Source organism: Salmo salar, chromosome ssa11 (assembly GCF_905237065.1).
Source record: "Salmo salar chromosome ssa11, Ssal_v3.1, whole genome shotgun sequence".
Classification (NCBI taxonomy): domain Eukaryota; kingdom Metazoa; phylum Chordata; class Actinopteri; order Salmoniformes; family Salmonidae; genus Salmo; species Salmo salar.
Window position 1 is genome coordinate 31,208,093 of NC_059452.1, and position 24,102 is coordinate 31,232,194.

A 24,102-nucleotide genomic window follows, 5' to 3' on the forward strand; every position below is an offset into this window, starting at 1 on the left:
AGAGAACTTCAGGTGTGTGTGTGTGTGTGTGTGTGTGTGTGTGTGTGTGTGTGTGTGTGTGTGTGTGTGTGTGTGTGTGTGTGTGTGTGTGTGTGTGTGTGGGCACGAATGTGAGTCCGTGTCTGTCTGTGCATATTATTTTTCATTACAGCAGAGAAGTTCAGGAGAGGTGTCTCTTTTGATTACCTGATAAAAAAACAAAAATCTATTGTGATGAGATAAAATTGAACCCTACTGCAGGCTCTGTGCAGCTATCATTTTTTTCAAGTACACTGCTCAAAAAAATAAAGGGAACACTAAAATAACACATCCTAGATCTGAATGAATGAAATAATCGTATTAAATACTTTTTTCTTTACATAGTTGAATGTGCTGACAACAAAATCAATGGAAATCCAATGTATCAACCCATGGAGGTCTGGATTTGGAGTCACACTCAAAATTAAAGTGGAAAACCACACTACAGACTGATCCAACTTTGATGTAATGTCCTTAAAACAAGTCAAAATGAGCCTCAGTAGTGTGTGTGGCCTCCACGTGCCTGTATGACCTCCCTACAACGCCTGGGCATGCTCCTGATGAGGTGGCGGATGGTCTCCTGAGGGATCTCCTCCCAGACCTGGACTAAAGCATCCGCCAACTCCTGGACAGTCTGTGGTGCAACGTGGCGTTGGTGGATGGAGCGAGACATGATGTCCCAGATATGCTCAATTGGATTCAGGTCTGGGGAACGGGCGGGCCAGTCCATAGCATCAATGCCTTCCTCTTGCAGGAACTGCTAACACACTCCAGCCACATGAGGTCTAGCATTGTCTTGCATTAGGAGGAACCCAGGGCCAACCGCACCAGCATATGGTCTCACAAGGGGTCTGAGGATCTCATCTCGGTACCTAATGGCAGTCAGGCTACCTCTGGCGAGCACATGGAGGGCTGTGCGGCCCCCCAAAGAAATGCCACCCCACACCATGACTGACCCACCACCAAACCGGTCATGCTGGAGGATGTTGCAGGCAGCAGAACGTTCTGTGTGTGTGTGCTCAGTGTGAACCTGCTTTCATCTGTGAAGAGCACAGGGCGCCAGTGGCGAATTTGCCAATCTTGGTGTTCTCTGCCAAATGCCAAACGTCCTGCACGGTGTTGGGCTGTAAGCACAACCCCCACCTGTGGACGTCGGGCCCTCATACCACCCTCATGGAGTCTGTTTCTGACTGTTTGAGCAGACACATGCACATTTGTGGCCTGCTGGAGGTCATTTTGCAGGGCTCTGGCAGTGCTCCTCCTGCTCCTCCTTGCACAAAGGCGGAGGTAGCGGTCCTGCTGCTGGGTTGTTGCCCTCCTACGGCCTCCTCCACGTCTCCTGATGTACTGGCCTGTCACTTGGTAGCGCCTCCATGCTCTGGACACTACGCTGACAGACACAGCAAACCTTCTTGCCACAGCTCGCATTGATGTGCCATCCTGGATGAGCTGCACTTCCTGAGCCACTTGTGTGGGTTGTAGACTCAGTCTCATGCTACCACTAGAGTGAAAGCACCGCCAGCATTCAAAAGTGACCAAAACATCAGCCAGGAAGCATAGGAACTGAGAAGTGGTCTGTCTTCACCACCTGCAGAATCACTCCTTTATTGGGGGTGTCTTGCTTATTGCCTATAATTTCCACCTGTTGTCTATTCCATTTGCACAACAGCATGTGAAATGTATTGTCAATCAGTGTTGCTTCCTAAGTGGACAGTTTGATTTCACAGAAGTGTGATTGACTTGGAGTTACATTGTGTTGTTTAAGTGTTCCCTTTATTTTTTTGAGCAGTATATAATGAAAAATCGTTACACTATCAACAGAAATCCTACTTGTATTCTTCCTTTGGTACAATACCAGGCAGGGGAAGCCATTAGCATGGTTGACTCTTGGGGGAAGAATAGGCAGAGATGAAGTAGACTAGACAAGGATGTGCTACAATAAACTGATGTCTGAAATAGACCTCACCATAATACTGGGCTAGGAATATCAGATTTTTCACTCAAGAATGCTATTTTGGTATCAACAGTAAAGATAATATCATTAAACAGTCCTATGTAACCAGCTTTTTCTAAAATGGCTTCAACTGTTTTAACTTCAGTGGGCTGTAAGTCCCCTCAGCCTCCTGAGCTAGAGGGGGAGAGGAAGGGCACAGAGAGCAGATGCTCAGTAGATGGGTTCTATTAAAGAGATGCACCTCACTACCCTTTACCTTTAACTGACTCAGCCCCTGGATACTGTCAGCTGGGTTCTAGAGAGTCAGAGTCCCAATGGCAATGTCCCTCCTCTTTCCTTTCCTCCCCTCTTCTCCTCTTCTCATCCCCCCCCCCCCACACACACACACACACACACACTCTCCTCGAGATCACTTACCAGTCCGAGACATCCAGCCATGAGGGTTGGAGAGCAGTTTGGCCCCTGCTGGCCCCTGTGTGTTCATGTAGGCGTGAGTCGTAGTGCTAGTCAGCCCCCAGACCCCCACCATGTCATCACTCTAATGGTGCCCCCAGGGAGGGCCACTCTCTCGCTCTTACTCTCACTCACTCTCTCTCCACTGGAGGAATGATTTAGAGAGCCCCTCCCGCCCAGGCTCCCTCGGAACACAGCCCAGCACGAAGCACTCCCACTGGGCCACTTCAAGGGAATATCCAGCCTCTACCAGACGGCTCCAGGCCCAGCCTAGTCATTAAGGAGGATTTATCATGTTTTTTCCTCCATCAGTTGAGAGGCTTTCTAGGGACAGTGGATATTAATGTTAGAAGATGTGGAGAGGCGTATTGCATTCAAAATGTGCATCAGTTATGTACCTTGAGCCCTTTGTAGTCTAGGGGTTAGTAGTGCTGAGATGGCTTGGGGTCTCGACGTGGTGGCATGTCTACTGAAGACCTGTTGCCTGGGATATTCTCTGAAGGATATGTTTATCTTTAAAAACGCAATATAGGGCAGGTATGGATCATCAACAGCAGCAGCATAAATGACTATCCAAAATCCCATAGCTGCTCTGTTTAGTATAAATTCACTGGAGGCATCAGTCCTGAGGAAGTATGTACAGAGGAAGGACTTTAATCCAGGAGCAGCACTGGGTTGAAACACTCATTCACTACTCTCCTCACCCAGGGAATGACCAATGACGAATATGCATACATACAGTCAGCATTTTGACAGCTATGGAACACTGCACCAAACAGTGTTGTTATGTGTCTAAGATAAGTTGTATTGAATATGTGTCACTCTAAAGAACAATGTTTTTCCAGTGTCCACCACCAGGCTCTTGGTCTGACTGTATAGCTGTAGCACTGACTGGACTGATCATTGGCTTGGAAATAAAACTTGGCTTAATGTTGCTGGGGCAAATCTATACTGTGTGTGTGTGTGTGTGTGTGTGTGTGTGTGTGTGTGTGTGTGTGTGTGTGTGTGTGTGTGTGTGTGTGTGTGTGTGTGTGTGTGTGCGCTTCTCTATTCTCGCCTGCCTGGCGTAGAGGATGACCCAGTTAGTGGTCTATCTCTCTGCTCTGTGGGATGCTCTGTGTGATGCTCTTTATAGGTTGCAAGTTCAAATCCCCGAGCTGACAAGGTACAAATCTGTCGTTCTGCCCCTGAACAAGGCAGTTAACCCACTGTTCCTAGACCATCATTGAAAATAAGAATTTGTTCTTAACTGACTTGCCTAGTTAAATAAAGGTAAAATAAAAAATAAAATAAAATAGGAATCTCTCTTCCTCTCGGGGATATTAACACCTACAGTTAAAAGAAGGAGGAGTCTTGTGCTGCTTATCTTTTCATGGTACAGTTTATTACAATATGATACGGTATATCTTACCATTAAGAACAGCACCAATAGTGACCTCCTGCCTTAAGTCCAGTGTGGATAAATGGAGTGTGGCACCTCAAGCCAGTCTTAAAGTCTGCACTGTAAATACAGTATCCAAATCACTTTATTACATTATAAAAATACATGATACACTATAACTCCCCAATAGAAACCAAACTAATAGACACAGCCTACCTTATACACTCACCTGACCTTCAACATGTCAGGGTTGGGATCAATTCCATTTCAATTCCAGTCAATTCAGAAAGTAAACCAAATTCCAATTCCAATTCAAAGTGTTCCTCATTGAAAAGCATTGTAGCATTGAAGAGAACTTCCATGTACTTCCTGAATTGACTGGAATTGAAATGGAATTGACCCCAACCCTTCAACATGTCCTCTAGTCTCCAACAGGACTCCTCTGCTTTACACACAACCACTATCTCTCAGTGAACATAACATTACATAACATACCATATCATGTGATTATCCCCCCTAGTAAGCCCTTGAAATACTGAACTGTACATATCTCCGAGATACACCACCTTTTAGCTCTGAAAGCCTCATAGTGATTATCCAAGTGGCTGATATAGCCTGCATCCCTAATGGTACCCTATTCCCTACTTAGTACACTATCTGGGACACGCTGCTGACTGAGTGGCAATGCTGAGGTTGAGCCTCACAGCAGCACAGCAGGACAGGAGTAGAGCGTGAGGTTGTAAAGTAGCAGCCGCCACATTAACCACTCACTGACTTAATCACACAAAACACAACCCCAGAGCAGAGCTATGTGGGAGAGAGAGCGAGACTGAGAGAGATCATTTTTGTATTGTTTATTTCCCTTTTGTTTATTATCCATTTCACTTGCTTTGGCAATGTAAACATATGTTTCTCATGCCAATGAAGCCCTTAAATTGATATTGAAAGAGAGGGAGAGTGAGAGTGAGAGAGAGGCAGAGGGAGAGAGCGGCAGAGAGGGAGAGAGGCAGAGAGAAAGAGGCAGAAAGACAATGAGAAAGAGTCATCTGCTAATGTGACCAGACATTACCACCACCACAAACCAGCCTCTGTTTTCTCCTGAGCCCTAATCAAGATCGCTGACTAGGGTTGCACATTTTGGGGAACATTCAGAGGTGGAAACTTTCTGTGGGAATTAACAGGAACATATGGGAATTAACGGGAATATATAGGAATTAATGGAAATATATGCAAATTCATATTAATACCATTTAAATGTAGATATTTTTTGCATTGGATAAATTTACCATATGGTATGGAGACAGAAACATAAACCTTTTACCTTATCATAAGTAGACATAATTGGAAATGATTAAATCCTTCCAATAGAAATAAAAAAATAAAAATTTGTTACGAATTGATCTTTTATTAAATGAGTTGACTCTTCACATGGAATGATTTCACTGAACAACAAAAGAATGGGAATATTGAATGATCCCCAATGATCTATCGCATCTCCCAAAAACGTTTTCAACATACATCTGTAAAATGAGTCTAGAAACTAAAGCTTTGGTTGTCTTCCTCTCAGGTTTCCATGTCTTCTCCCTGGTAGAGGTCAACCAATTATCAGTGGATACTGATTAATCGGCCAATGTATATATATATATATATATATATATATATATATATATATAAATTGGCCGATTAATCAGTATCGACTTTTTTTGGTCCTCCAATAATCGGTATCGGCGTTGAAAAATCATAATCATATATATATATCATATATATATATCATATAAAAATCATAATCGGTGTATATATATATATATATATATATATATATATATATATATATATATATATATATATATATACATATGTAATAATGACAATTACAACAATACTGAATGAACAATGAACACTTTTATTTTAACTTAATATAATACATAAATTAAATCAATTTAGTCTCAAGTACATAATGAAACATGTTCAATTTGGTTAAAATAATGCAAAAATACAGTGTTGGAGAAGAAAGTAAAAGTGCAATATGTGCCATGTAAAAAAGCTAATGTTTAAGTTCATTGCTCAGAACATGAGAACATATGAAAGCTGGGGGTTCCTTTTAACATGAGTCTTCAATATTCCCAGTTAAGAAGTTTTAGGTTGTCATTATTATAGGAATTATGACGTGTCAACTATTTCTCTCTGTACCATTTGTATTTCATGTACCTTTGACTATTGGATGTTCTTATAGGCACTTTAGTATTGCCAGCCTAATCTCGGGAGTTGATAGATTAAATAACTATTTTGTAAGATATATTTTTTTTAATTAAACGTATGGAAACAGGTGAATTAACACTCCTCAGTTAGCAGGCTCAAGCAAGCTAAAACCCACATGGTAGCAGAAACTAAATAGCAGAAATTGTTAACAAGTTAGAAATGATTTTAACACACTTTGCTGTAGCTACTATTTACTACTTAACAAAAAATAATGTATGTCATATAAAATATATTCACCCCACCCAGTATTGTAATCAAAACCAGAAAGCAATTAGTCCTTGGTTCAGACAGTGTAATAGTGTGGGCTCAAAAGCGTCTCATTAGTGTGCAAGATCTTGAGAATCAGCTGTACATGTGATGGAAGAATGCACTGTGCATGCAGAGGGTTGCAAAATATGCACAAGACCTAGAATTGCCTTATGTGTATCCCACAAAAAAGGTTCACTGTTATAAGCCAATTTTTTTGATGAATTAAAGCAAAATTCCCCAAATTCCCGGGCTTAACTTCCCATGGAAAATTTCCCGTAAGGTTTCTGACCCTTTGTAACCCTGTCGCTGACTGTCTAGTGCCTGGTGCACAACAACCATTTAGACTCCATTCCTCGGTTGTTGCAATCTTCCATCCACCTGCAGTTTAATATGACACCATCACATATTAATGCTGTGTTTCCCTGGCTGATATGGAACCCATTTCAATAATTCATCTAAAGTGTGGCCTGGGTTGGCCGTGGAGGACCAAGAGAGGAGTCTGCTGCTGAGCGGCGTGCTGCCTGACGACCGGATCTAAAATTACGGACTCAAGATCATTTGGCCCCAGTATTTTTCCTCTCTCTGTGTGTGTCACTTTTATTACTTCTATGATGGAGCATCAATATCAGCATCAGCTTGGTTCAACAAATTACTAATGTCTCCCTCCCTCCCATTACCCATGAGTCATGGTGGCTGATATCACAAGGCTGCCCACCATCACCCGCCACCCCTGGGATGGGGGCAGACCACACACCCCCTTCTGCCCACCCTCTCCTGCCCACCCCCTAAAGAAGGCATTGGGCCTCGAGGCACCACACACACCATTTGTCCACGCCACAGAGCGACTCAGGGTGCGTCCCAAAAGGCACTCTATTTCCTATATAGTTCACTACTTTTGACCATGGCCCAAAGGCCCCTGCCCAAAAGTACTGCACTATGTAGGGAAGACAGTTCCATTTGGGATGCAGCCACAGAAACGGCCCAGGGAGCTAAATCAAATTGCCTGGCATTAATAATGTCCCCAGTAACATCCCGGCTTGGAGAAGGGGACATGACAATACAATCATAATCTCTCTCCCTCGCTCGCTCTCTCAATTTCAATTTAAGTGGCTTTATTTGCATGTGAAACATGTCTATATCGCCAAAGCGAGTGAAATAGATAATAAACAAAAGTGAAATAAACAATAAAAAATGAACAGTAAACATTACACTCACAAAAGTTAAAAAAGAATAAAGACATTTCAAATGTCATATTTTGTCTATTTACAGTGTTGTCAAATCAAATCTTATCAGATTTTATTGGTCACATACACATGAGTAGCAGATCTTAATGCGAGTGTAGCGAAATGCTTATGCTTCTAGTTCCGACAGTGCAGTAGTATCTAACAAGTAATTTAACAATTCTACAACAACTACCTAATACACACAAATGTAAAGGGATGGAATAAGAGTATGTACATATAAATATATGGATGAGCGATGGCCATGTGGCATAGGTAAGATGCAGTAGATGATATAAAATACAGTATATACATATGAGATGAGAAATGTAGGATATGTAAACATTCTTAAAGGGCCGTTATTTAAAGTGACTAGAGATACCTTTATTAAATCCATTTATTACATTTATTAAAGTGGCCAGAGATTTGAGTCTGTATGTTGGCAGAAGCCTCTATGTTAGTGATGATGGCTGTTTAACAGTCTGATGGCATTGAGATAGAAGCTGTTTTTCAGTCTCTCGATGCACCTGTACTGACTTAGCCTTCTGGATGATAGCGGGGTGAACAGGCAGTGGCTTGGATGGTTGTTGTCCTTGATGATCTTTTTGGCCTTCCTGTGACATCGGGTGGTGTAGGTGTCCTGGAGGGCAGGTATTTTGCCCCCGGTGATGCGTTGTGCAGACCTCACTACCATCTGGAGAGTCTTGCGGTTGAGGGCGGTGTAGTTGCCGTACCAGGCGTTGATACAGCCCGACAGGATGCTCTCGATTGTGCATCTGTAAAAGTTTGTGAGTGTTTTAGGTGACAAGCCAAGTTTCTTCAGCCTCCTGAGGTTGAAGAGGCGCTGTTGCCACGATCATCTCCTTCGTTTTGTTGGCACTGAATGAGCGGTTATTTTCCTGACACCCCACTCCGAGTGCCCTCACCTCCTCCCTGTTGGCTGTCTCAACGTTGTTGATAATCAAGCCTCCCACTGTAGTATCTTGAAGATTGAGTTGGAGTCACGCAGTCATGGGTGAACAGGAAGTACAGGAGAGGGCTGAGAACACACCCTTGTGGGGCCCCAGTGTTGAGGATCAGTGTGGTAGAGATGTTGTTTCCTACCTTCATCACCTTGGGGAGGCCCGTCAAGGTCCAGGACCCATGTGCACAGGGCGGGGTCGAGACCCAGGGTCTCGAGCTTAATGACGAGTTTGGAGGGTACTATGGTGTTAAATGCTGAGCTGTAGTCAATGAACAGCATTCTTACATAGGTATTCTTCTTGTCCAGATGGGTTAGGGCAGTGTGCAGTGTGATGGCGATTGCGTCGTCTCTGGACCTATTGGGGCGGTAAGCAAATTGGAGTGGGTCTAGGGTATCAGGTAGGGTGATCCTTGACTAGTCTCTCAAAGCACTTCATGATGAGACAAGTGAGTGCTACGGGGCGATAGTCATGTAGTTCAGTTATCTTAGCTTTCTTGGGAACAGGAACAATGGTGGCCATCTTGAAGCATGTGGGGACAGCAGACTGGGATAGGGATTGATTGAATATGTCTGTAAACACAACAGCCAGCTGGTCTGCTCATGCTCTGAGGACGCGGCTAGGGATGCCGTCTGCGCCGGCAGCCTTGCGAGGGTTAACACGTTTAAAAGTTTTACTCTTATCGGCCACGGTGAAGGAGAGCCCACAGGCTTTGGTAGCGGGCCGTGTCAGTGGCACTGTATTGTCCTCAAAGCGAGCAAATAAGTTGTTTAATTTGTCTGGTCGCAAGACGTCGATGTCCGCGACAGGACTGGTTTTCTTTTTGTAATCCGTGATTGTCTGTAGACCCTGCCTGATTTGGTTGGGTCTAATTGTGTTGCTGTCCTGGAGCTCTGTGGGGTCTGTTTGTGTTTGTGAACAGAGCCCCAGGACCAGCTGGCTTAGGGGACTCTCTATCTCTCCCAGTAAGTCAAGGTCTCTGCGTGGAGACACAGTACTGTAGCTTAAACGTGGGTTCAAATAGTATTTGAAACCTTTCAAATACTTTTAGCGTTTTATGTAGCTTGCCTGGAGTTCCAGAGGTGTGGCGTTTGATGTTTTGGGGCTCTTGCATTGTTGCATTACGCCAGTCAAGCTCAATCAAACCCAGATTAAGTATTTGAAATTATTTCGAATAGTATTTGAACCCAAGACTGCAGCAGTTTACTTCCTAAAGCGAAAGCCTTTTATTCTTGGTTGGTAATTAGAGTGTGATGGCTATTAGGAAAACGTTCTAACAGTGCTAAGCGGGCCAGCCAGTGTGATTAACCCCTGGTCGGGACATCCAGCGAAATATCCTATCGCCATTAGCATAACGAAATGTAATATATATATTTTTTCAAATATAGGACTATGTTATATCGTTTTATAGATACACCTCTCCTGAATCGAACCACGTTGTCCGATTTCAAAAAGGCTTTACAGCAAAAGCAAAACATTAGATTATGTTAGAGGAGTATATCGTAAAAGTAGCCACATAGCCATTTTCCGACCAACCACATGCATCACAAATAACCAAAAAACAGCTAAATGCAGCACTAACCTTTGACAATCTTCATCAGATGACACCCCTAGGACATCATGTTACACAATACATGCATTCTTTTGTTCGATAAAGTTCATATTTATATATAAAAACAGCATTTTACATCGGCACGTAACGTTGACTAACTATTTTCCCTCAAATGCATCCGGTGAAACAGCGCTACAATTTACTAAATTACTATTCGAAAACATTTTTAAAATGTAATATTGTCATTCTAAGATTTATAGATTAATATCTCTTGAAAGCACCTGTAATGCCAGATTTAAAAATAACTTTACTGGGTAATCACACTTTGCGATAAAAGTGGATGCGATATTCAGAAAAATAGGCTACCGTTACAGGTCAGCGCCATCTTGGAACAATCGCATATCAAATCTAGTCTTGTATACTATTGTCAATAATCCCTTACCTTTGATTATCTTCATCAGAAAGCACTTCTAGGAATCCCAGGTCCACAACAAATGTATTTTCGTTCGAAAAAGTTAATCCTTTATGTTCCAATAGCTTGTTCTTGTTAGCGCGTTCTGAAGGCTGCACCAAAAGTTCCGTCGTGCGCGGGACTCCACTTTCGAAAAAATTCATTTTTTATTTTATTTAGGTTCGTTCAAACATGTCAAACGTTGTATAACATAAATCTTTAGGGCCTTTTTCAACCACAGCTCCAATAAGATTCAAGGGGGATGATTGCATTGTGTTTCAAAACGTTTTGAAAGGGGAGGGTAGCCAGGGGCGCCGGCGTCATAATGGTGATGGCCCTCTCCGTGTGACCACGTTCCACTGCGTCTCATTCATTCAGTTTTCACAGTAGAAGGCTCAAATCACTTTGTAAAGACTGGGGACATTTAGTGGAAGCAATAGGAAGTGCTCAATGAACCATTGCTCACTGTGTGATTTACAGGCAAACTGATGAAGTTGAGTCCGCAATTCAGAATTCCACTTCCTGTTACGATCGGTCTCGGGGTTTTGACTGCCATATGAGTTCTGTTATACTCACAGACACCATTCAAACAGTTTTAGAAACTTTAGGGTGTTTTCTATCCACACGTATTAATTATATGCATATCCTAGCTTCTGAGTTTGAGTAGGAGGCCGTTTAAAATGGGCACGAATTTTTTTCAAAAATCGCTGTAGCGCCCCCTATCCTAGGCGAACGACAAGAGGTTAAAAAGTAGCTGATGAATTTACTGGAGTGAAGCTCAGTTACTCCTAGAAAGTGGGTGGTCATATTCACTGGCAGTAATGGTGTTCTGTAGATTAGAAAGTGGGTGGTCATATTCACTGGCAGTAATGGTGTTCTGTAGATTACAAAGTGGGTGGTCATATTCACTGGCAGTAATGGTGTTCCGTAGATTAGAAAGTGGGTGGTGTTATTCACTGGCAGTAATGGTGTTCTGTAGATTATAAAGTGGGTGGTGTTATTCACTGGCAGTAATTGTGTTCTGTAGATTAGAAAGTGGGTGGTCGTATTCACTGGCAGTAATGGTGTTCTGTAGATTAGAAAGTGGGTGGTGTTATTCACTGGCAGTAATGGTGTTCTGTAGATTATAAAGTGGGTGGTGTTATTCACTGGCAGTAATTGTGTTCTGTAGATTAGAAAGTGGGTGGTCGTATTCACTGGCAGTAATAGTGTTCTGTAGATTAGAAAGTGGGTGGTCATATTCACTGGCAGTAATGGTGTTCTGTAGATTAGAAAGTGGGTGGTCGTATTCACTGGCAGTAATGGTGTTCTGTAGATTAGAAAGTGGGTGGTCATATTCACTGGCAGTAATGGTGTTCTGTAGATTAGAAAGTGGGTGGTGTTATTCACTGGCAGTAATGGTGTTCTGTAGATTAGAAAGTGGGTGGTCGTATTCACTGGCAGTAATGGTGTTCTGTAGATTAGAAAGTGGGTGGTCATATTCACTGGCAGTAATGGTGTTCTGTAGATTAGAAAGTGGGTGGTGTTATTCACTGGCAGTAATGGTGTTCTGTAGATTAGAAAGTGGGTGGTCGTATTCACTGGCAGTAATGGTGTTCTGTAGATTAGAAAGTGGGTGGTCGTATTCACTGGCAGTAATGGTGTTCTGTAGATTAGAAAGTGGGTGGTGTTATTCACTGGCAGTAATGGTGTTCTGTAGATTAGAAAGTGGGTGGTGTTATTCACTGGCAGTAATGGTGTTCTGTAGATTAGAAAGTGGGTGGTGTTATTCACTGGCAGTAATGGTGTTCTGTAGATTAGAAAGTGGGTGGTGTTATTCACTGGCAGTAATGGTGTTCTGTAGATTAGAAAGTGGGTAGAGAAGAAATAAGAAATACTGTATGTGTTACTTGCACTACACACACACACACACACACGCACACTCACACACACACACACAAATGCATGCAGGCATGCACAAACACACACACACACACTGAATGAAGCTCATAATAAGTCCATACTATACAATGAAGATGCCACATTGAAAGTCATCAGTAGCTTTCCTTTGTTCATTCTGAGATGAGATGCATCCATTATCTCTGATTAAACCTCACTCATTAAACCTTCTTTAACCCCATCCTCTCTGTATTAACATATCTGCTATGTTCAACAGTAAAGTGGAGATGATGGTGTAGGTAGATGGTAGGTGGTAGATGGTAGGTAGTAGATGGTAGGTGGTAGGTGGTAGATGGTAGGTCATAGATGGTAGGTGGTAGAGCAAAGCAGTGGAATGCTGTACCAAAACATGGTACTCTGCATTAACATAACATATCCACACTCCCCATAAATCTATATTGTACAATACAGCATTTTCCTACATAGTTTTTGTTCCTCCACAGTAGCTCGTCTCTGGGCTTATTCCCATAGGGACATCAGAGACCGCTTTGCTTTGCATCGGATCAATACGCTTTAGCTTCAGTCCTATAATATATACAGTCATTGTCTTCAGCCCTGCTTCAGTCCTATAATATATACAGTCATTGTCTTCAGCCCTGCTTCAGTCCTCTAATATATACAGTCATTGTCTTCAGCCCTGCTTCAGTCCTATAATATATACAGTCATTGTCTTCAGCCCTGCTTCAGTCCTCTAATATATACAGTCATTGTCTTCAGCCCTGCTTCAGTCCTCTAATATATACAGTCATTGTCTTCAGCCCTGCTTCAGTCCTCTAATATATACAGTCATTGTCTTCAGCCCTGCTTCAGTCCTCTAATATATACAGTCATTGTCTTCAGCCCTGCTTCAGTCGTCTAATATATACAGTCATTGTCTTCAGCCCTGCTTCAGTCGTCTAATATATACAGTCATTGTCTTCAGCCCTGTTTCAGTACTGCTGTTTCTGTTCCAGGGGTGCTGCTCTCAACTTTTTAAAGTTGAATTTATCTCATCAATATGCAATGTATACATTCAGTACAAGTTGAGGTCAGCTGTATGTACGTGTAATGTGCAGTGGTGCTTATGTAGCCATAATACAGTATTTAAGCTGCTTAGTGACTGCTAAGTGCTAATGGTGACAGGTAGCCTAGTGGTTAAGAGTGTAGTGCCAGTAACTGAAAGGTTGCTGGTTTGAATCCCCTATGTGAAAAATATGTCAATTTGCCCTTGAACAAGGCACTTAACCCAATTGCTCTTGATAAGAGTGTCTGCTAAATATGTAAAGTGTTGTTGTTCCTGGTGAGGGACAGAGATTGTTGAGTGCATCCAAAATGGCACCATATTCTCTGTATAGTAGTAGTGCACAATAAAGGGAATAGGGAGCCATTTGGGACAAAACCTAGGATTAGTCTAATGAATGAATGCCTGTGTTTGGGTTCATTTCATTCCTAAATGTTCAGACCTGTTGTGATAAATGGCTCTGTGTTTTGTTGTCTTTCAGTAAACACAGTTGCCATAAATGACATCACACACACTGTGATTAATTAGAGAGGGAGTGCGAGTCAGCGCTTCGTGTCGTAGAGGATAGTCCTCAGCTTGTGTGGTATAGCTGCTGTGACGGTGACATACTGGACAGAGACAGTAGCCAGTGGATGTGAGATCCCATAGAGAGACTGGAAAAGGTCAGGCTTCTGTGGTGCTAGCCAGCGTTAACATTCAGAACATTCTGTCTGCGTACCAAATAGCACACTATTCCCTATATGGTTCTGGTCAAAAGTTGTGCACTATATAGTGAGTATGGCGCCATTTGTGATGCATCCTCAGCGCTAACACTGAGCCATACAGTCACCTAGGGCTTTGCCAGATGCCAGCCTCAGCCCTGCTGATGTGTTTTATGGTGGTAAACTGGGCCATTCTTATTACTGGGCCATTCATATTACTGGGCCTGGGCCATTCATATTACTGGGCCTGGGCCATTCATATACTGGGCCTGGGTAATTCATATTACTGGGCCTGGGTATTTCATATTACTGGGCCTGGGCCATTCATATTACTGGGCCTGGGCCATTCATATTACTGGACCTGGGCCATTCATATTACTGGGCCTGGGTCATTCATATTACTGGGCCTGGGCCATTCATATACTGGGCCTGGGTAATTCATATTACTGGGCCTGAGTCATTCATATGACTGGGCCTGGGTCATTCATATTACTGGGCCTGGGCCATTCATATGACTGGGCCTGGGCCATTCATATTACTGGGCCTGGGCAATTCATATTACTGGGCCTGGGTAATTCATATTACTGGGCCTGAGTCATTCATATGACTGGGCCTGGGTCATTCATATGACTGGGCCTGGGCCATTCATATTACTGGGCCTGGGCCATTCATATTACTTGGCCTGGGTCATTCATATTACTGGGACTGGGCCATTCATATTACTAGGCCTGGGTCATTCATATTACAGTAGAGTAGAGTGTGTGAGTTTTAGCTGCCACTAAACACAGCTGTCTCCATGCTGGGCCACATACTACTGCTGGGCTGTACTGTAGCGGGCTGCTGCGTTAGCAGGCATTAATCAATGCCCTTCGAAGTGCACAATTGGGAAGCTTTACATGGTGTAGAATGTCAGTGACATTGGCTAGAAGGTACAGAGGGAGTAGAAAGGCCCCACCTGTGACTGTCCCAGCTGTCCGCACTAATCAACGCACCAGGGCCTAGATCAGGCCTGGGCAAAGGCCGGCCCGGGCCCGTATGTGGCCCGCGACCTGATTCAATACGGCCCACGGAATCATGCTCAGATCACGTAGAGAATTTGCTATAGTAAAGTTTTGAAAAAAGTATTTGTTATTCAAATGAAAAGCCCAATGAATACCCGCCTTTGTGTTATGATTTAATACTCACCGCTTGTGGGACATTTATTTTGAAGGCACCTATAAATAACAATTGCATGAGGACAGACAGTGACAGACAGGCTGACACACGTCAGAGTTACAAATAGTAGCTAGCTCGAAATTGTGCAAAAATGAGTTTTTCAAAGATTAAAAAAAAGGAAAGTAGACAATGAATGTAGGGTGTTCCAGCAAGAGTGGACATTGAAATATTTATTTATTGAGGAATCAGGGAAAGCTGTGTGCTTAGTGTGCAAAGAGAGCATCGCCGTCTTGAAAGACTACAACTTGTCCCGACACTTCCAGACGAAGCATGCAGAGAATTATAGGAATATGTCTTCTGAGCAGAGGGCAAGTGCATCAAAAGAGTTGCTTTCTCTGTTGCAAAAGCAGCAAGGACTTTTCACAAAACTGCATTCATCAAATGACGGAATTGCGAGAGCTAGCCATAGCTAGCCATACTGTCCCACAAAATTGTGAAATATAGCAAACCATTCGCTGAGGGTGAATTCATTAAAGAATGTTTAATTGACTCTACAGCAATACTTTGCCCCGACAAGAAAGAGTTGTTTGAAAATGTTTCCCTGTCAAGACGGACATTGGGCCGAACACATGACATGGCGCAGTTGTTGATATTCTTCAGAGGCATAACCCCAGACTTTGAAATTATAGAGGAGCTTGCTTCAGTGCTGTCAATGAAGAGCACAACCACAGGGAAAGATTTATTGGAGGAGGTTAATAAGTGTGTGGCAAAGCTGAGAGTTTTGAAAAGTTATCCAGTATGACCACTGATGGGTGCCCAAACTTGACAGGAAAAAACGTTTGCCTTTTGAAAAGGATACAAGATCATGTAGCTGAGCTGAACCCAGATCAGAAAATTATTTTCCTGCATTACATTATTCATCAGGGGGTGCTCGGTAAATGTGTTCTGAAAATGAGCCATGTTGTGGATACAGTCACTAAAGTGGTAAACTTCATAAGAGCAAAATCTTTAAACCACAGGCAGTTTGTCTCACTGTTGGGAGAGACAGAGTCTGGTCATACAGATCTCCCCTACCTCCCAAATGTGAGATGGCTGAGTTTGGGGAAGGTGCTTATAAGGGTGTGGGACCGGAAGTCGGAAATTGCTGAGTTTTTGCAAATGAAAGAAAAATATGTGGATTTCCCTCAACTGCAAGATAAAGAATGGTTGGCTGATTTTGCCTTCACCGTGGACATCATGCCTCTCATGAATGAACTGAATTCCAAACTACAAGGGAAGGCCTTTTTGCACATCAGATGTTCAGCCTTGTCAAAGCCTTCAAGGGATAATTACTCCTCCTGACCCGCCAAGTAGAAGCCAACTATCTCACCCACCTTCCGACACTACTAATCTGTTCCCTGTCAGATGACCAGGGAGAGAAGTATGTGGATAATGCTCCCACTGACCTGCAACTTGATCTTATCCATCTTCAGTCTGATGCAGTGATTGGAGAACTATTCAAAACAATGTCACAGACAAGGTTCTATAGATCTCTCAATTAATAAAACTTTCCAAAGATTAGGAGTCATGCTCAGAAGATGTTTGTACTTTTTGGGTCAACCTATGTACAGTGCTTTGCAAAATTATTCATCCCCCTTGGCGTTTTTCCTATTTTGTTGCATTACAACCTGTAATTTAAATATATTTTTATTTGGATTTAATGTAATGGGCATACACAAAATAGTCCAAATTGGTGAAGTGAAATGAAAAAAATAACTTGTTTCAAAAAATTCTCAAAAATAAAAAACTGAAAAGTGGTATGCAAGCGTGTATACAGTTGAAGTCGGAAGTTTACATACACCTTAGCCAAATACATTTAAACTCAGTTTTTCACAATTCCTGACATTTAATCCTAGTAAAAATTCCCTGTCTTAGGTCAGTTAGGATCACCACTTTATTTTAAGAATGTGAAATGTCAGAATAATAGTAGAGAGAATGATTTATTTCAGCTTGTGTTTCTTTCATCACATTCCCAGTGGGTCAGAAGTTTACATACACTCAATTAGTATTTGGTAGCATTGCCTTTACATTGTTTAACTTGGGTCAAACGTTTCGGGTAGTGTTCCACAAGCTTCCCACAATAAGTTGGGTGAATTTTGGCCCATTCCTCCTCACAGAGCTGGTGTAACTGAGTCGGGTTTGTAGGCCTCCTTGCTCGCACACGCTTTTTCAGTCCTGCCCACAAATTTGCTATAGGATTGAGGTCAGGGCTTTGTGATGGCCACTCCAATACCTTGACTTTGTTGTCCTTAAGCCATTTTGCCACAACTTTGGAAGTGTGCTTGGGGTCATTGTGCATTTGGAAGACCCATTTGCGACCAAGCTTTAACTTCCTGACTGATGTCTTGAGATGTTGCTTCAATATATCCACATCATTTTCCTTTCCTCATGATGCCATCTAATTTGTGAAGTGCACCAGTCCCTTCTGCAGCAAAGCACCCCCACAACATGATGCCACCCCCGTGCTTCACGGTTGGGATGGTGTTCTTCAGCTTGCAAGCTTCCTCCTTTATCCTCCAAACATAGTGATGGTCATTATGGCCAAACAGTTCTATTTTTGTTTCATCAGACCAGAGGTAATTTCTCCAAAAAGTACGATCTTTGTCCCCATGTGCAGTTGCAAACCGTAGTCTGTCTTTTTTATGGCGGTTTTGGAGCAGTGGCTTCTTCCTTGCTGAGCGGCCTTTCAGGTTGTCGATATAGGACTCATTTTACAGTGGATATAGATAATTTTGTACCTGTTTCCTCCAGCATCTTCAAAAGGTAATTTGCTGTTGTTCTGGGATTGATTTGCACTTTTCACACCAAAGTACATTCATCTCTAGGAGACAACGCGTCTCCTTCCTGAGCGGTATGACGGCTGCGTGGTCCCATGTTGTTTATCCTTGTGTACTATTGTTTGTTCAGATGAACGTGGTACCTTCAGGCGTTTGGAAATTGCTCACAAGGATGAACCAGACTTGTGGAGGTCTACAATTTTTTTCTGAGGTCTTGGCTGATTTCTTTAGATTTTCCCATGATGTCAAGCAAAGAAGCACTGAGTTTGAAGGTAGGCCTTGAAATACATCCACAGGTACACCTCCAATTGACTCAAATGATGTCAATTAGCCTATCAGAAGCTTCTAAAGCCATGACGTCATTTTCTGGAATTTTCCAAGCTGTTTAAAGGCACAGTCAACACTATGTAAACTTCTGACGCACTGGAATTGTGATACAGGGAGTTATAAGTGAAATAATCTGTCTGTAAACAATTGTTGGAAAAATGACTTGTGTCATGCACAATGTAGATGTCCTAACTGACTTACCAAAACTATAGTTTGTTAACAAGAAATGTGTGGAGTGGTTGAAAAAATTAGTTTTAATGACTCCAACCTAAGTGTATGTAAACTTCCGACTTCAACTGTATGTATTCATCCCCGTTGCAATGAAGCCCCTAAAAAAGATCTGGTTCAACCATTTACCTTCAGAAGTCACATAATTAGTTAAATAAATAAATAAATACTTAGATTGCACTTGTGTGGTCCATAGGACCATTTTAAGTCATACACTCCACAGAGCTGGGTTTTACGGAAGACTGGCCAGAAAAAAGCCATGGCTTAAAGAACAACATAAGAAAACACATTTGGTGTTCGCCAAAAGACATGTCATGTGGGAGACTCCCCAAACATATGGAAGAAGGTACTCTGGTCAGATGAGACTAAAATTGAGCTTTTTGGCCATCAAGGAAAACACTATGTCTGGCGCAAACCCAACACCTCTCATCACCCCTAGAAGACCATCCCCACAGTAAAGCATGGTGGTGGCAGCATCATGCTGTGGGGATGTTTTTCATCGGCAGGGACTAGGAAACTGGTCAGAATTGAAGGAATGATGAATGGCGCTAAATACAGGGAGATTCTTGAGGGAAACCTGTTTCAGTCTTCCAGAGATTTGAGACTGGGACGGAAGTTCACCAGGACAATGACCCTAAGCATACTGCTGAAGCAACACTTGAGTGGTTTAAGGGGAAACATTTAAATGTCTTGGAATGACCTAGTCAAAGCCCAGACCTCAATCCAATTGAGAATCTGTGGTATGACTTAAAGATTGCTGTACACCAGCGGAACCCAACCAACTTGAAGGAGCTGGAGCAGTTTGCCTTGAAGAATGGGCAAAATTCCCAGTGGCTAGATGTGCCAAGCTTATAGAGACATACCCAAGAGACTTGCAGCTGTAATTGCTGCAAAAGGTGTCTCTACAAAGTATTGACTTTGGGGGGGTGAATAGTTATGCACGCTCAAGTTTTCAGTTTTTTTGTCTTATTTCTACTTTGTTTCACATTTCGTTTTGCATCTTCAAAGTGTTGTGTAAATCAAAGGATACAAACCCCCCAAAAATCTATTTTAATTCCAGTTTGTGCGGCAACAAAATAGGAAAAATGCCAAGGGGGTGAATACTTTCGCAAGCCACTGTATGTGAACAGACATTTTCAGTGATGAAATATAACAAGTCAAGGCACATATCATCTCATACTGACTCACCTCTCTGCAATCCTTCGCATAGCGACGTCAGAAACGGTACTTTTCCCTCCGTGTAGTTCATTGCATGTTTAATAATGAAAATACCTACCAAAAGGAGAACATGGATGTGGTTTATTTCTGTGCATGTTAAAACAGTTAAATAAGTAGCATATCTGGATGTGGTTTACAGTACATATATCTGTCAACACAGTCATACACATGATGTATAATCCTGTAATATGATTCTGGCCCGCGATGGCAAAAATATCGCCCTCCATGGAAAATAATTGCCAGACCTGGCATAGAGTGACTGACTGCAGCATCAGACTGGCTGGGGCTGAGGTGGATACTGATTACATCATCAGACAGGCTGGGCTGAGGTGGATACTGATTGCATCATCAGACAGGCTGGGCTGAGGTGGATACTGATTACATCATCAGACAGGCTGGGGCTGAGGTGGATACTGATTGCATCATCAGACTGGCTGAGGTGGATACTGATTACATCATCAGACAGGCTGGGGCTGAGGTGGATACTGATTGCATCATCAGACAGGCTGGGGCTGAGGTGGATACTGATTGCATCATCAGACAGGCTGGGGCTGAGGTGGATACTGATTACATCATCAGACAGGCTGGGGCTGAGGTGGATACTGATTGCATCATCAGACTGGCTGAGGTGGATACTGATTACACCATCAGACAGGCTGGGGCTGAGGTGGATACTGATTGCATCATCAGACAGGCTGGGGCTGAGGTGGATACTGATTGCATCATCAGACAGGCTGGGGCTGAGGTGGATACTGATTACATCTTCAGACAGGCTGGGGCTGAGGTGGATACTGATTGCATCATCAGACAGGCTGGGGCTGAGCCCAGTCACCCAGTGACCACCTATGCCTGAGCAGGCAGCAAGCAGCAGAGCATATTCCATTTCTCGCTCTCTGAAAAGTCTACAGTAGCGGGACCATTCCATTTGTCATGCGCTGCACTGCACTACAGGTTCCATTCCATTTCTCATGCACTGCACTGCACTGCACAGCAGGGCCTATTCCATTTCCCACTCACAGCACTCCACTGAAGGGCCAATTGAATTTCTCACTCTCTACATTTCCTCCTCATTGCTGTCTGCACCAGGTGTACATTGCTCCACTTCCACTCCATTTTCCACCTTGTCTACCTCTCCGTACTGCTTCTCTCCATCATGTCTTTTCCTCTGCAGTAGAGATTTCAGCGAGACATCACAGATGGCTGTTTCTGCATATTAATATTTGATTCTCCTCAGATATGTCCCCAGGGTTGGTGAAATATTAACCATGTTCTGGTGTTATTGAAATCTCATTTCTTTTGAGCCCAAAATCTTTGTACATGGTGTCTGTTCATGTTTTCACCCTCTCCTCCTTAGCTCTTTGTCAGTCACTGTCTGTGTCGTTGCCTGGCTACCAACCACTGTCACCCCTACATTACTAACTAGTGTTGTTTTTCACGGTTGTACAGCGAGATGCATTACCTGGTATCTCCTCTACCTGGTTGTCACCTCTGTCACCCCTACATTGGTGACAGTAGTTGTCTCTCCTCAGAGTTATTCATGTAGTGTTTTCTTATGTGTTACAGCGCGATGCAAAGGGACAGTACCTGTTTGATCTCATCTGTCACCACCTGAACCTGCTGGAGAAGGACTACTTTGGCATCAGATATGTGGACCCAGACAAACAGAGGGTGGGTGGTGTCACCCGACAGGGAGGAGGGGTAAATCCCTCTCTCTCTGTTTATGTCTGTCTCTCTCTTTCTTTCTGACTGTTTCTCTCTTAACTACCTCTCCCTTGCTGCCACTTTCACACTCTCTCTCCCTTCCTTCCTCCCTCTCCGCTCTCTTTTTCTCTTTCTTTCTTTCTTTCTTTCTTTCTTTCTTTCTTTCTTTCTTTCTTTCTTTCTTTCTTTCTTTCTTTCTTTCTTTCTTTCTTTCTTTCTTTCGCTCACTCTCTTTCCTATGACAGCACACATATACCACTGAGCAGGCTATTTCTACAGTTTCTCCCTCTCTTCTCTCTCCTCATTTCATGTGTGCCTGCAGCAGAGCCCAACCCCATACTCTACTGCGTCACAGCCTGAGGTCATTACTGTGTGTTAACTCTCTTGTCTGCACAGCCTGATACACACACCCACATCCACACCCGCACACACACAGATCCTATTCCCAGAGGAACAATGGTTCTGTGCCGATCAGAATCAGTTCCTGTTCTGTCTCTATCTCAACACTTTCAGAGATGCTAGTGTTGTTGTTGTTGTTGTGAGGAAATAGCATTTGGTGGGATGGAGGGGGATTGACAGAGTGATGGAGAAAAGTGGTAGCACATCCTTCTGCCCATAAACTAACCAGAAGAAGACAGCCATCTGCTGTCAGACAGACAGATTGGACAGGATCTCTGATTGGAGCTGTTGGGTGTTTCTTACTGTGAGTATTGAACTGGACCTTACTTGGAAACATATTCCCTCACCCTGATCTGTGGGAAATGCTTTTGTCAGGTGTACATTATGTGTAATAAAGCATCATTCTACCATGACAGACTAATTGGTTACAGTACACATATAATTATATCAGTCTAAAAGTATTATCTATTCTAAACACGAGTGTCAAAATCACATTGTTGAGGAGCTGATGCAATAATGTGAAATATATATATATATATATATATATATATATATATATATATATATATATAATTGTATTTAACCTTTATTTAACTAGGCAAGTCAGTTAAGAACAAACTGTTATTTACAATGACGGCCTACCCCAGCCAAACCCGGACGACGCTGGGCCAATTGTGCGCCGCCCTATGGGACTCCCAATCACGGCCGGATGTGATACAGCCTGGATAACCTGTCAGTTCATATGCCTTGTGACCGTGATATATAGGCCTAAGGCCGAGACAATAAGAAGACAGTGGCAGAATAAATTCAACCACACCTTTGTTTCATCACAAAACCTGAGAACAACCTCTGTCCTGTGAAGTCCACAAAGCATATTGTATGTAACAAACAGTTACATGACTTACAGAATGGTCAAGTCAGTTAATGTTTCCCACATTTTCGGACTACTAAACAACTATTGATTTAGAACCACAGAGTTACCGCAAGTCGCAAAGAAAACAGGAACTGCCTCCACTAATCCAGCACCATTTCAACTTCAACATTTCACCCTCATCAAATCACCTATGCCTAGTTTAATACAGTGACAACTAAAATATACCAAATCCAATTTAGTCTAATCAACGTACGCTAAATATGATGTGGCTGTTCGGATTTCTCTGTGTGTGTGTGTGTGTGTGTGTGTGTGTGTGTGTGTGTGTGTGTGTGTGTGTGTGTGTGTGTGTGTGTGTGTGTGTGTGTGTGTGTGTGTGTGTGTGTGTGTGTGCGCATCCGTGCAAGTAGAAAAAACATGTTGACTCACCCTACTTGTAGAGAAATGCCAATGCCATCCTCCTCTCTTTCATGTTGATGAAACGGTCTGTGACTCTGTCATACAGTACAAGCTTTTATTTTTTGTTGTCCTAGGCTACCTGGCTAAAATGCTTGCTCACTAGCCTAACTTCCTTTCGTGGGCAACGTTAGCTAGTTAACACCAGCCTTCCACATCTAGCTACATATTGAACTTCCATCCTCTCAGGTCAGGGCACCATATATGAATTTATGGTTGGATCAGAATTGCCATCATTGGCCAGCACAGAGAATTAAGTAAAACCACAACTCCAAATCCCTGTCTCCATCCATGGATAATTTAGCTAGCTAGCCACCGGAGGACAACAACATGAGATGCAACAATTCAAGTTGTTTCTGTCTATGACGTATTGCTCTCGTGACGTGATTGGAGTGAAGCCAAATCCAAACTGGCTTCCCTTGACACATTTTTTTGGTGCACCAGGACCATTCACAGTTGAGCTCACTCAGTTTTTTTTCAACGCTGATTGGCTGTTATTTTATACTTTTTTATGAAGGGAGGCCAAATGCTTGCTGGCTTCCCTTGCATTCAACACTACAGGCGGCAACAATGTCATACTGTTTTTTGACCAGACAGCATCAGATAGATGGCCTACACATACAGAGACAGAGGGGCACTGTTTTGCTAACTCGGATGCTTTCTCCAGCGAGATACATTCAGCCTTGCAAATTGAAGGAAAATTATGAAACACAGAGAGGCGAATAGTCCATTTAAAAAAAATATATATATATATTGTCAATATTTTGGGGAAGCCTTGCTTCTCTATATATAT

General features: G+C 42.8%; 1 protein-coding gene across 1 annotated transcript in view; it reads left to right on the plus strand.

Moving 5' to 3' along the window:
- The window catches only part of LOC106594991 (FERM domain-containing protein 5), a 120,511-nt gene that overhangs the window by 78,590 nt on the left and 17,819 nt on the right, over positions 1–24,102 (plus strand). Inside the window, exon 2 of the mRNA XM_045689335.1 lies at positions 21,446–21,550. Coding sequence (XP_045545291.1) covers positions 21,446–21,550 — 105 coding nt within the window. The remainder of the gene's footprint in view (positions 1–21,445; positions 21,551–24,102) is intronic.